Raw genomic sequence first — 11,998 nt, 5'->3', positions numbered from 1 at the left:
CTCCGACCCCTCCGAGCCCTCCGAGCCCTCCGAGCCCTCCGAGCCCTCCGACCCCTCCGAGCCCTCCGAGCCCTCCGAGTTCCCCGACCCCGGCTCGCAAGCTCGCCTCCAACCCCTCCGAGCCCTCCGACTAGGTCCAGCTGTGACATTTCGATTTCCCTCCTTAGCGCCCCGGGTAGGGCGTGGCCTCCCCTGGAGCCTGCCACGCCCGTTCTGTCTAAGCCCAGGGTTCAGCTTTCCAGTTGATCCTTATCGGACTGGTGAGTTCCGTCTAGCTGTCAGTGTGGCGTCGCAGGGAGTCGTTGGCGGCGGTGCTACACACACTATGCCTGGATTCGTTTTCTCCAAAGGAGTGTTCTGTTTTGACAAGATTTTATGGGCTAGCTATCTGCACAGCCACAGGCGTGGGGAGGTGAAGCATTCTTGGCCGAACCGCCCGGGAGCGCGCGCGGCGAGCCAGCGCGCCTCGCCTGGTGGAACGGAGCTGTCGCGGGGTGCAGTCAGCCGTGCAGTGAGTGGGCGGCGCGAGCGTGCGTATGTGCTGAGTGTCCAGCAGGTCTGCTGCTCAGCCTGGTGGCAGGCTGTGCAGATCTGGTCGGATGGCGGGGCGCGTGCGCGGCGGCCGCCGCGCGCGCGCCTCGCGCGGTGGAGCTGCGTCGTGCCGGGCGCGGCGCGCTCTGGTAGGGCATGGTGCCTGAAACAGTGTGTAGGCGCCTGGCAAAGGGCGTGGACTGTCAGTGAGGTTCACTGCGGCGCGCGCGTCGCGGCGTGAGTGGTCGTGCGGCTGGCTCTGATGGTGCGAGAGGCGCGTGGCTGGTGCGGGCGGCTGGCGCAGCCATGGGGTGCCAGCACAGGGCAGACGCACATGACACAGGCTTCTGAGCGCTGCTCGTGTGTTTGCGTGCGCGCGGGGACGTACGCGCAGTTTTCACGCGGTGTGCGTGGGGAAGGGCATGAGGGGCGCCGGCCGCGCGTGTATTGGCGTGTGAGAGTGCGTGGTGCCCGAAGGCGAGAGGGCCCGAAGGCAGGAGGAAGAGTCTTGCGCCCCGCTAGCAACGAGGCTTACAAGAATTTAAAGATGCTTACAAGAAACTTACTGAGTTTCAGAAAGTAAAATACGTATGTAGGAAGTGAATACGTATGTAGGGGGGGGGGGGGGGGCGTTGTGTGGGATGTGTGGGGAGGCAGGCTGGTGGGTGGCGTGGGCCAACCGGGGCGGCCAACTTGCAACTACGGCTTTACTCCACCTGGACCATGCCGCGGCATGTGCGCGATGCGCGGGCTGCGAAAGCGAGGAATATAGAATGCGGCCAGGTGTAGGGCTGAGACCGTGAGGGAGTGATAGCGACGAAAAAGTGAGGCCTGAGAGAGAGAAGCTCAGCCCGCCCGAGACGCGAGTGGCGAGAGCGGAGAGGAGGCAGGACCAGGAGGGGCGAGGCCGAGGGCAAACATGGGTGACGCTGACGGCTAACAGTTTGGCTATAAACACAAAACAAACTAGGGGCCGACTGCGCAGCGGCTCAGAGACAGAGTCAGGGGCTAGTACCGCGCTCCGGGTTTCCCCTAGCAGCAGAACGCCCCCTCTACTCGGAGCTAGTAAACACCAGACATGCACTCCAACTTAGCGACGGCGTCACCACGTCAAATCCCCCCTCCCGCGCCCCGACAGACCATTCCTAATGACCCACCCACCCCAAAGGCGCGCAGGCGAGGGTGAACTGTCCGAGAGGGGCGGCGCTCTCGTCGTAGAGGCTCCACTCCAAGTGAGTCTGCGGCCCCCCCGCGTAGCTCGTTTCGTACGACGACGTCGAGTCCGGCGGCGAAGCGGACCGAGGGCCGAGGAACGAGGCCACTTGAAGAGGCACTTGCAGCTCGTATTAGCGACCCTTGGCCAGCATGCTCCTCACTCGAGCTTGCCCGCGTGACGAACGGGGAGAGCAGCCGGTCGCGCTCAAACTCCTCGCGGTCGCGCTTGCGCGCCGCGCCGTCGGGGCCATAGGACCCGAGCCGGTTCTGCGCCCGCTCGAGCCAGCCGTAGAGCTGAGGGCGGCAGCGCTTGTAGGCGAGCGCCGCGTCGACCGCCGCGTGCCAGTTCTGCCGCGCGCGCATCCGTGCGGGTGGGAGGCGGACGATCCTGGTGCACGGATGGAAGGCGCGGTCCGCAATCTCTGTGGTGGTCGGGACGACGACCTGCTTGAGGGCGCTGCAGCTCGAGAAGGCGCTGTGCTCGATCAGCGTGAGGCTGGCGGGGAAGGTGATGGACGCGAGGGAGCTGTTGTGGGAGAAGGCCGATCTTCCGATGCTGATGAGGCCGTCGGGAAGGCGGATGTGGTTCAGGTCGTGGCACCTGGAGTCGAGTGCGTTGGTATTGAGGAGGAGAGACAGACGTGTCATATGGAGGAGAGACACGCGCGCGCACCAGAGGAAGGCGGTCCGGTGGATGCGCTCCACACTGGCGGGAATGTTGATGTCCCGGAGTCTCTTACATCCGACGAACGTGCCTTGTCTGATCTCCTTGAGGCCGGCGGGAAGGAGTACAGACCTGACGCCGCAATTCTGGAAGGCGTGCTGCTCGACAGAGCAGCCGTCAGGGATGACAATCGACAGGAGCCCGCTGCAGTTCATGAAGCTGCCTTTACTAACATAGACGAGCGAGTTCGGGAGTGTGACTCGTTGCAGGCACGACTTGGCGTGAAAGGCGTTGCGGGGAATTTGTGTCGTGCCGTCTGGCACCTCGACGAGTTGGTGGAAGCCGTCCCAAGGCTTTGGGTCAATAGGCGGAGGAGGTGGCTTCTCCGGCCCGCCGAAGAAGTACCTCAACATGCGAAGAGGCATTTTGCGAGCATACTGATTTGGACGGCTTCTCAACGCGAGCCGCCATCAACGACTTGCACCCCAGCTGTGAACAGACGCACTTGCCCACGATTCCCGCAGAATTTTCGCTAATCTCTCACGCCTAATAGGTGCACGAGCCCGAACGGCGTCTGGACGGACGGTGCGCAGGGGACGGACTGCTTCGCAGTCCCGGGACTCGGAGAGCAGTGCGGCTTCTCCCGCGGCGCACCTCGAAATGTTGGAGATCCCGTGACGTTCCTGGGCGTGACCTACTGAGTATGATTGTGTCGACGACCTTCATCTACCGACTGCTCTATCTGATCCTTGGCTTCTCCCTCCTCGCGCTCCTCGCCGTTCCTGTGGTCGTCGCGTGTCAGCCTTTGGAGAAGGACGCCCGCACTCGGCTGGGCACGCGCTCGCTAGACGGGCTTCGAGGTCTTGCGGCGATGCACGTCGCGATAGGGCACTACGTGTCCTTCACTGGGCTCGCCGGGCGATTCTCCGATCTGCAGGCCGGCTCCTCCATGGGACTCGTCTACCTCCTCTCCGGGTTTGTCATGGCGTTGGGCTATGGACAGAAGGCCGTTCGTCCCTCTCACTGGCTCCGGCTGCGACAAGTGCTGCTGCGCCTGCTGCGACGCGGATTGCTGCTTCCGCCCTTCTGCGTCTCGCGCGCCGACGCGGCAGCCGACGCGCCGATCTTCGCTGGCCGGCGCTTCTATGAATGTATCTTATTCCGGGGCCGGTGTGCGGGGAGCGAACCTAGAACGACCGCCCAGAAGCTTTCTGAGCGAACCAATCGGGCCAGGATCATCAGCATATGTCCCCTCCACAACATCGTGGGCGTTTGAGCGGTATTTGAGGAGCACCGCCACGATGAAGTTCGGCCGGGTGGTCTGCAGACCCCCAGATGGCCCCGGACGCCGGAGCAGCAGAGGCTCCGTGGGGTCGCAAAGTCGACGCTGGGAGTCGCACTCGTCAAACCATCGCAGCACCACGCGATCCGCACGTACCGCCCACATCCCCTCCACCGCTGAGAAGGCGCAGATCGACCGCCGGGCCGCGTACTTTAGTCGCCTCGTTACCAAAACGGGGCGAATTCCCCCCCCCCCCCCCTCTACGCGGAACGTGCGTACAAACTTCTGCAGAAACTTTTTCTGTTCAGCCCGGACCGCGCCAACCGAAACCACTACCGGCCGGCGGGGGTCGCTCACCCGCATGTACTACGTACTGTAACCGTGGGACTAGAGCTGCCCGCGCTCTGCCCGCACTCTGGCCCCTGGACTCGTGTCTGTGTTCCCTCTGTTGCTGCCCGCCACGCTCTGTCGTCTGTCTCCGCGGGTGCGGCGAGGGTTCGTCCTCACTCGAGCACGATTGCCGACGACTCGTCTCGCCCCTCGGTGCGTCGGCGGCGTCGCGCCGGCCCCTGCAGCGGCTCGTCGTCGGCGTCGGCCGACGTGCCGGCCACAGGTCGAGCGTCGGGCCTCATCCCGCGCACGGCAAGGCCAAACTGAGAAGAGTAGAGGATCGTGGCGCTGGCGACCTCATCGTGCACGGTCCAAGACTGGCTGGACCAGGCAAGCGAAGTTGGGGCGGCGCCGGTGCTGCTCTTGAGCGCGCCCATACCCTCCTTCTTGGACGACGTTGACACTCCCTTGCCCGCCCAGGCCGCCGTCTGAAAGCCTTGGGTGGGCGTGGGCACGTCGCTTGTCGCGCGCTTCCACGAGACCTCCACGCGGCCATACGGCGGTGGCGCGCCTTCGGAGGCCTCGCCATCGTCGCCCGTCTCGTCCGCCTGCTTGAACTTGAAGGCATGCGCCACCACTGTCGCGCCGGCCGCTGTCTGCTGCCCGGTCTTGAGCGGTCCCAGCTGGCTGGAACTCGCCGCCTCGCCCACAATCTGCCAGTTGTACCCGATGCTGGAGCCATCCACCGTCACAAAGGCCTTGACGCGACCTGCTCCCGCTTCGTTGGCCAGCTCGACGAAGAACTCTTGATCGTCCTCGCCCGCCACCCACTCGCGCCCTTGGGAGTCGGTGTACTCCTTGAGCGGCTCACCCGTGGCCGCGTCGACGAGCCGTAGCGAGAACTTGGCCACGCCTGTAGCGCGCACCATCTTGCAAACCGCGGACTGCTTGCCCCCCCCGGGGGGGGGCCAACGGGCTTTGTCGGAAAGGCCCCCCCGTCACTGTGATTATAAAAACCCAAGCTCCTCACTGTGAATTAAATGCCTTCATTCCTCGGCATCCGATGAGAAGAGATCGATCCATCGGGTTTAAGACATCAGACTTGAACCTGGGTGTGTGTGTGTGTAGTGTCCCCAGCTATGGGCGTGTCCACGTTGGAGCCAGGTGTGGTGTGGACGCGAGAATAGCTCCGCCGTTCATGGAGGCAACCGATGCGAGTCGACTGGTGTGTGTCGTCGTGGTTTCGTATAAGAATACTCACTCACCGTATTCAGACCCCTTCTTCAACATGAAGCTTGCGCGCCAGAAGCTCCGCCATGCTAAAGGAAACGATAGGCTCCCTCTCGGTGCCCGGGTAGATGACGCGCGGGTTGAGGTACGGAACGTTTTTGCGTGCCAACGACATCTCGCTCTTTTGGCTCTCCATGCCAGTAAAGATCTCGGTATGCAGCAGAAGCCTCACGCTTTCGAATGGCTGGCTCAGGGCAGCGGCGACGTTGTACGCTGAGACGTCGGCAGCGAGCTCGAACCACCTGAGCACGCAGCGCTTAATACGGTCGATATCGCTGTCCAACAGACCGTGCTCGAAGCGCAAGTCAAGCAAATCGCGTGACACCCGCTCCTCAAGGGCTCCCACACTGAACAAAGCTGGAATCGAGCGCGGCGCCGGCACACGCCTCGCAGCCTCTGCGCACTGCGGGTGCGAAGCGTAGTGATCTCTGACACTGCAGTATAAGGATTGACCACAGGCGGGACAGACGCTGCCGCGGGGCATGACTTGCAGCCGCCAGCGCCAGCAGGGCGGCTGGGGGGTAGGAAGGCGAGCTCACTGGGCTCGTAGGGTCGTTACGAGATCGGGTTTGGTGACCGCCGCAATACCTCCTTGCTCCCCCGACACGATGCGCGAGATTTACGCCCTGTCCCCGCCGCTCCCCACGGTCCCGTCCCATCAGGGCGAAGTTCAGACGGACACAAGGACAAAGGACTTCTTCGCCTACGTGAAAACGGAGTTTGATGGCAAACACGACCAGGTGTGGGACGACGTCACCTCGGAGCTTGTGACCGAGCACGGCATCGTTCAGGTGGGAATGTTCGGCACCCTCCCGCTGGCGACGATGCGCGAGTTGATCGCAGAGAAGGGGGGCAAGGGGTCGTGGGCAGCCACGATCGAGTGCCTTTCGAGGCAGGAGTTTGCCACACCGCCGCCGGTCGTGGCTCGACAAGATGGACGGTGGACAAGGCCGCCCACCGAGCCCTGAGTACAACCCGACCATGCCACCGCTCGACCCTGCTGCACCGGACGATGCTGCGTACATGCTAATGAGCGACGCGCTCCGCAACGACCCCTTCGCCACGTTCGAGGCGGTTCCGGTGGGCAAGGGCGCGGACGTCCGCACCGTCCTCGTCATCGACCGGGGCTTCGAGCAGGCGCTGGACCTGGAGTCACGCGCGCCCGTCCCCTCCTACAAGGGGCGCCGCCTTGCTGAGGACGATGACAACAAGCGCCGCCTCTCGATCTACCCTTCGGGCGCCCCGTACACCCCCAATGACGACCGCAGTGAGGTCCTCTATCCCAACAACCTCTACTGGGGCTGGTCGACCCTCGTCTCGACCGGCAACCGCGTCAGTCCATGGTGCTCGGGCACCATGATCTCGCCGACCGTCCTCCTCACCGCCGCCCACTGCGTCGCCGCCGGCGGCTCGGCTGACTGGGCTGACGGCACCAACTGGCTCACCCAGCCGCAGGTTGGATATTCACTCTTTCTCTCCCCCCATTCCTGCCCAACTAGAATCTGACGACAGCCTCCTACGATGCAGATTTGCGTGCGCGACGCGCAACGGACGACACCGACAGCGGCAGACCCGACCGAGGAGAACTGCGTGAGCAACGGAGGCATCCTCGCGACGTGGCGCAAGATGACCACCTTTGTCAAGTGGACGCGCGACTGGGACTCGGACTGGGACGTCGCCTGGATCACCCTCACGGCCCCCGTCGGCTATACCAGCGGCTGGAAGGGCATCCGCACAGACTCAGTCCCATACCCGGCAGGCACCATCCTCAACGTGGCGGGGTACGGCGGCGACTGCCCAGCGGGCGGCGACTGCTCCGACCACATAAAGACGATGGGCTGCCCAATCGAGTCGTCCTGCACAAACAACGAGCGCTACTACTACAAATGCGACACCATCGGCGGTGGTGGAGCGCTAGCCCATGAGCCCGCAATGTGTGGAGAAGCTTACCCGACCTGATCTTGCTCAGGCATGAGTGGCTCCGGCGCCTACCTGTACTATCCGTCGCTCCCGGTCCCTGACAACCGCGTCGTCATCGGCGTTCATGCCTACGGCAGAGCATAGCGTGGCGCTCCTGCCACACCATCCCATGTGGTGCACGCCTTTCACGATCTCGATTGAATAGGCTTCAACAGCGCCACGTGTGGCCCGTTCAACCGTGCTGTCCGCATCCGCCCCAACATGCTCGCCGCGATGTGCTCGACGACCGACGACATGCTCTGCTTCTGAGTGCTTGGGTGGCCCCGCAACAACCAAGACATCGCAGCGTCCCCCACGTCTCTCGACTAGAGCCCTTTATCGACCAAATCACGGCCGCCGTGCCTTTCCATGGACCATGCCATCCACTCATGCCCCCAAACAGATATGCGCCCCCTCACTCATCGATGATGTCCATGTCCGCACACATGCATGACTTTCCGCATGACCACTCACCCGTCGGTGGAGTGTGTCTCCTTCCTCTCTCTTGTGCACTATTGCGCGCGTGTGTGCCTCTACTAGCTCATGTTTCGGACTTTTGCGTGGTAAGGTATGGTCCGCCAACCCTCCTCGAGACCATAGTACCTCTTTTCTTTACACATTTCACCTTTCAGCCGGTTTTCAGACCCAGACCGAGCTCCGAGGTCCGAGCGAAACGACGCGCGCCGCCGCCGGGGGGAGCGGGAGGCGGTGGGGGCGCGAGATCTGAGATGCAGATGGGCGGGCGGTGTAAGGGGTGAGGCATAAATGTAAATGAAAAAAATGGGCTACACGAAAAGAAACGGGGCGGCCCAGCACGGAAAAGAAAACCGCCGAGGTAATCATGCGACACCGGCTGCGTACACGCGCATGGCGATCGTGAACGGCTCCTTGCACAGCGGACATGGCATTTGTGCCTCCCTGAGACGACTGGGGCAATCCTCGCAAACGCAGTACTGTTCGCACGGGAACATGACGTGCGTGATCGGCTCGGCCATGCACACGACGCACATGAGTGGTTCAACCTCGCCCACTGCCGTTGCCGCCGTCTCAGCAGCGGCCGCCGGCGCCTCGGCAACCTCAAGCGCTGCGAGGCGAAGCGCCGAGCGCCGATAGCTCCTCCTCCAAGGCGTCGATCGCGCCCGCGTGTGGCGTGGCGTCGTCGATCGCGATTCGCAACGCCGCGGCGCTGTCCGCGCTCACGAGGCGCTGCAGCGCGGCCAGCGCCTCGCGCTCCGACGCTGCCTGCCCCTCCGCCTCCGCCGCCTCCGCCTCCGCCGCCCGCCGGATCAGCGCCGCCGCGTGGCACTCGCGTCCTCACTCGGCCTCAGCGCGCCACCGCGTGTGGCAGCACGTGCTCGCGCCACACGTCGGACAGCGCGCTCCAGTCCGGGCGCGCCTCGGCGTCGTCGGGCGGAGAGAGCGCGATCTGGTGGCCGATGCGCATGACCGTTACCGCGTACTCGCGCGCCGCCGCGGGGAAGAGCGAGTGGCTTGCGGGCGACCACGGCGCCGCCGCCCGCCGGATCAGCGCCGCCGCCTCACCCTCGCCGCCCGCGGCGCGCTGCAGCGGCGTCGGCTCGCCCTCGTGCAAGCTTGCGCCGCCGCGCAGGAGGGAGGTGGCGCGGGCGGCGGTGAGGCTCTCCAGATGCGCGAGCGGCGTCCAGCCGCGGCTGGCGACCAGCCAAGCGGCGAGGTCGGCGTGGCCTCGGCGGTTCGCGATCTCCTCGGGCGTGCCGCGGGGCGGCACTGCGGCACGCGAGGCGCCGTAGGAGGAGAGGAGCTTGGCGACCTCGAGGTGGCCCTGGATGCACGCGATGAGCAGCGGCGTGACGCCGTTGTTGCGGGCTTGGCTGACCGCCGCGCCCGCCTCGAGAAGCAGCCAGGCGATCTCGAGGTGGCCCTGCTGGCACGCGATCAGCAGCGGCGTGGCGCCGTTGTTGCAAGCTTGGTCGACTGAAGCGCCCGCCTCGAGAAGCAGCCGGACGATGTCGACGTGGCCCTTCTCGCACGCAATGTACAGCGGTGTGCCGCCAAGCTGCGGGGCCTGATTGATCGCCGCGCCGGCCTCGAGAAGCAGCCGGACGATGTCGACGTGGCCGTAACGGCACGCGATGAACAGCGGCGTGGCGCCGTTGTTGCGGGCTTGGTTGATCGCCGCGCCAGCCTGCCGGAGCACTTGAGCGCACTCGAGGTGGCCCATCTGGCACGCGATGAACAGCGGCGTGGCGCCGTGGTTCGGGGCTTGTTCGACCGCCGCGCCAGCCTCGAGGAGCAGCCGGGCGCACTCGAGGTGGCCCTTCCCGCACGCAACGAACAGAGGCGTGGCGCCATTCTGCTTGGCCTGGTCGACCGCAGCGCTGGCCTCGAGAAGCAGCCGGACGATCTCGAGGCGGCCCTGAATACACGCCATGTACAGCGGTGTGCCGCCACCCTCCTCGGCTTGGTTGACCGCCGCGCTGGCCTCGAGGAGCAGCTGGGCGCACTCGAGGTGGCCGTTCAGACATGCGATGTACAGCGGTGTGAAGCCGCCGTTCATTGCTTGGTTGACCGCCGCGCCAGCGTCGCGCAGCAGCCGCGCGACGTCGAGGTGTCCCTTCAGGCACGCAACGTACAGCGGCGTGGAGCCGTTGTCGCGGGCTTGGTTCATCGCCGCGCCAGCCTCGAGGAGCAGCCGGGCGCACTCGAGGTGGCCCTGCCAGCACGCGATGTAAAGCGGCGTGGAGCCGTCCTCCGTGGCTTGGCTGATCGCCGCGCCAGCCTCGAGGAGCAGCCGAGCGATCTCGAGATGGTTGTTCTGGCACGCAATGAGCAGCGGTGTGCCGCCACCCTCCTCGGCTTGGCCGACCGCCGCGCTGGCCTCGAGGAGCAGCCGGGCGCACTCGAGGTGGCCCTCCTGGCACGCGATGAACAGCGCGGCGCGGCCGGTGCCGTTCGCCGCCCCGACGCTCGCGCCGGCTTCGAGCAGCAGCCGCACCGCCTCGGCCTGCCCGTGGCGAGCGGCCCAGGTGAGCAGCGTGTCTTGCTTCTCGGTGTCGAGCCGCGCGTCGAGCTGGGCCGCGAGCGACGTGCCGCGCGTCCCCCGCCCGGAGAGGAAGGCGCGCAGCGCAGCCAGGTTGCCCACGGCCAGATCTGGCAGCAGGGCTGGGGCTGCGCCGCTCATCCGCCAGAAAGAAGAATTTACCGATTCACGCAGCAAAAAAAAAGGAGGAAGCAGCTCCCGCGCTCGGTAGCTGCTGGTGCGTGCTGGTGCAGAGGCAGCCGTTGTTCGGTGGGTTCGGGCGGCGGCGTAGTGGGCCTCGCTCTCATTTTACGATGTGCGATCGCGTCCCTGAGCCCTTCAACAGCAGGCGCGAGCTCCGGATGCGCCGACCGGACGACTGGCACCACCACCTCCGCGACGGCCCCGACGTGCTGAGGGACACCGTCCGAGCAGCGGCGCGAGCCTTTTCCCGGGCCATCATCATGCCGAACCTCGTCCCTCCGGTGACGACGGTGGCGGCGGCGGGCGAGTACCGCGAGCGGATCGAGGCGGCGCTCGCAGCGAGCGGCGGCGCCCCCGGCAGCTTCACGCCCCTCATGACGCTATACCTCACCGACACGACCACGGTGGCAGCGGTCGAGGCGGCGGCGGCAAGCGGCTTCATCAAGGCGTTCAAGCTGTACCCGGCCGGCGCGACGACCAACTCGGACTCGGGCGTGACCGACTACGCCAAGATCGAGCCCGCCCTCCGCGCGAGATTAGCCGAGATTGCCCGAGATCACGCGAGATTACGTCCCACGCGTCGGTCGTCACGGCGTGCGAGGAGACGACGGCCTCCTCCCACCCTCGCCTCCCCCTCCCCTCCCCCCCCCCCTCTCCCTCGCCTGCAGGCGCGATGGCAGCGCACGGCCTCGTGCTCTGCGTCCATGGCGAGGCGCGCCGGCAGAGCCCACGTCTGCCTCTCTTCTCACCGCTGCCCCCCTCCGCTCTCGCTTACTGCTGCCTCTCCTTCCTGGCTGGCTGCTGGCTGCTGGCTGCCTCTCCCCCCCTGCTCGGCCGCCCCTCTCGCCGCCTCGCTTGGCCGCCCACGCCTCCCGTCTGCCGCGAGACAGCTGCCCACGTCCCCACGTCCCCATGTCCGCATGTCCGTCGCCGCCCGACGCTCCGCACCGCACTCGCCCTCGCCCTCTGGCCCGCCGCCACTGGCGCCCGCAGGTGACGGACCCGGCAGTCGACGTCTTTGATCGCGAGAGAGTGTTTGTGCGCACGCGGCTGCCGCAGCTGATCTCCATGGCGCCTGGCCTCAAGATCGTGCTCGAGCACCTCTCGACCAAGGAGGCAGCCACTTCCGAGACACTTCCGAGACACCTCCGAGACACCTCCGAGACACTTCCGAGACACCTCCGAGACACTCTCGACCAAGGAGGCGCCTCTCCGCCTCCTTCACCGCCTCCTCACCGCCTCCCGCCCCGCCTCTGCACCGCCTCTGCATCGCCTCTGCATCGCCTCTGCATCGCCTCTGCATCGCCTCTGCACCTCCCGCCCCTCCGCCTCCTGCACCGCCTCTGCACCGGCTCCCGCCCCTCCGCCTCCTGCACCGCCTCTGCACCGGCTCCCGCCCCTCCTCCCGCCCCTCCTCCCGCCCCTCCTCCCGCCGCTCCTCCCGACACTAATACTGAGACTCTTGCAACTTCGCGGCTACGTAGTAGTCCCACACGAGCACCGAATGCTGACCCTCACTGAGCAC

General features: G+C 65.8%; 6 protein-coding genes across 6 annotated transcripts in view; 3 read left to right on the top strand and 3 right to left on the bottom strand.

The window, feature by feature from the left end:
* Positions 1-2,841, bottom strand: part of EMIHUDRAFT_415806 (hypothetical protein) — a 6,671-nt gene extending 3,830 nt beyond the window's left edge. Inside the window, exons 1-2 of the mRNA XM_005774133.1 lie at positions 2,420-2,841; positions 2,080-2,347 (exon numbers count right to left, since the gene is read on the bottom strand). Coding sequence (XP_005774190.1) covers positions 2,080-2,347; positions 2,420-2,835 — 684 coding nt within the window. The 5' untranslated portion in view covers positions 2,836-2,841. The remainder of the gene's footprint in view (positions 1-2,079; positions 2,348-2,419) is intronic.
* A 440-nt stretch (positions 2,842-3,281) lies between these two features.
* EMIHUDRAFT_207824 (hypothetical protein) lies at positions 3,282-4,071 on the top strand (the record flags this gene model as incomplete). Its single annotated transcript, XM_005774132.1, has 3 exons — positions 3,282-3,580; positions 3,773-3,844; positions 3,984-4,071. 3 exons carry the CDS (start codon positions 3,282-3,284, stop codon positions 4,069-4,071), a joined length of 459 nt encoding a protein of 152 aa, XP_005774189.1.
* A 45-nt stretch (positions 4,072-4,116) lies between these two features.
* On the bottom strand, positions 4,117-4,958 carry EMIHUDRAFT_354865 (hypothetical protein). The gene has a single exon (XM_005774131.1). The coding sequence runs from the start codon at positions 4,949-4,951 to the stop codon at positions 4,196-4,198; it is 756 nt and encodes a 251-aa protein (XP_005774188.1). The 5' UTR covers positions 4,952-4,958; the 3' UTR covers positions 4,117-4,195.
* A 962-nt stretch (positions 4,959-5,920) lies between these two features.
* EMIHUDRAFT_101585 (hypothetical protein) lies at positions 5,921-7,541 on the top strand (the record flags this gene model as incomplete). Its single annotated transcript, XM_005774130.1, has 4 exons — positions 5,921-6,229; positions 6,384-6,767; positions 6,840-7,218; positions 7,438-7,541. 4 exons carry the CDS (start codon positions 5,921-5,923, stop codon positions 7,539-7,541), a joined length of 1,176 nt encoding a protein of 391 aa, XP_005774187.1.
* A 733-nt stretch (positions 7,542-8,274) lies between these two features.
* Positions 8,275-9,114, bottom strand: EMIHUDRAFT_354863 (hypothetical protein; the record flags this gene model as incomplete). The annotated part of the gene is made up of 2 exons (XM_005774129.1): positions 8,275-8,416; positions 8,596-9,114. A coding segment is annotated over one exon (519 nt), but the record flags the coding sequence as incomplete, so codon positions are not given.
* A 1,469-nt stretch (positions 9,115-10,583) lies between these two features.
* EMIHUDRAFT_101584 (hypothetical protein) lies at positions 10,584-11,470 on the top strand (the record flags this gene model as incomplete). The annotated part of the gene is made up of 2 exons (XM_005774128.1): positions 10,584-11,043; positions 11,142-11,470. 2 exons carry the CDS (start codon positions 10,584-10,586, stop codon positions 11,468-11,470), a joined length of 789 nt encoding a protein of 262 aa, XP_005774185.1.
* Between the last annotated feature and the right edge of the window lie 528 nt (positions 11,471-11,998).

This window comes from Emiliania huxleyi (genome assembly GCF_000372725.1).
Source record: "Emiliania huxleyi CCMP1516 unplaced genomic scaffold EMIHUscaffold_32, whole genome shotgun sequence".
NCBI classification, from domain to species: domain Eukaryota; phylum Haptophyta; order Isochrysidales; family Noelaerhabdaceae; genus Emiliania; species Emiliania huxleyi.
Note: the sequence above shows the minus strand (reverse complement) of the source record. Positions and strands in the feature narration are given on the sequence as shown.

Excerpts from the sequence above, each read along its gene's own strand:
- EMIHUDRAFT_354865 (XM_005774131.1), bottom strand. The coding sequence starts at position 4,951 with ATGGTGCGCGCTACAGGCGTGGCCAAGTTCTCGCTACGGCTCGTCGAC.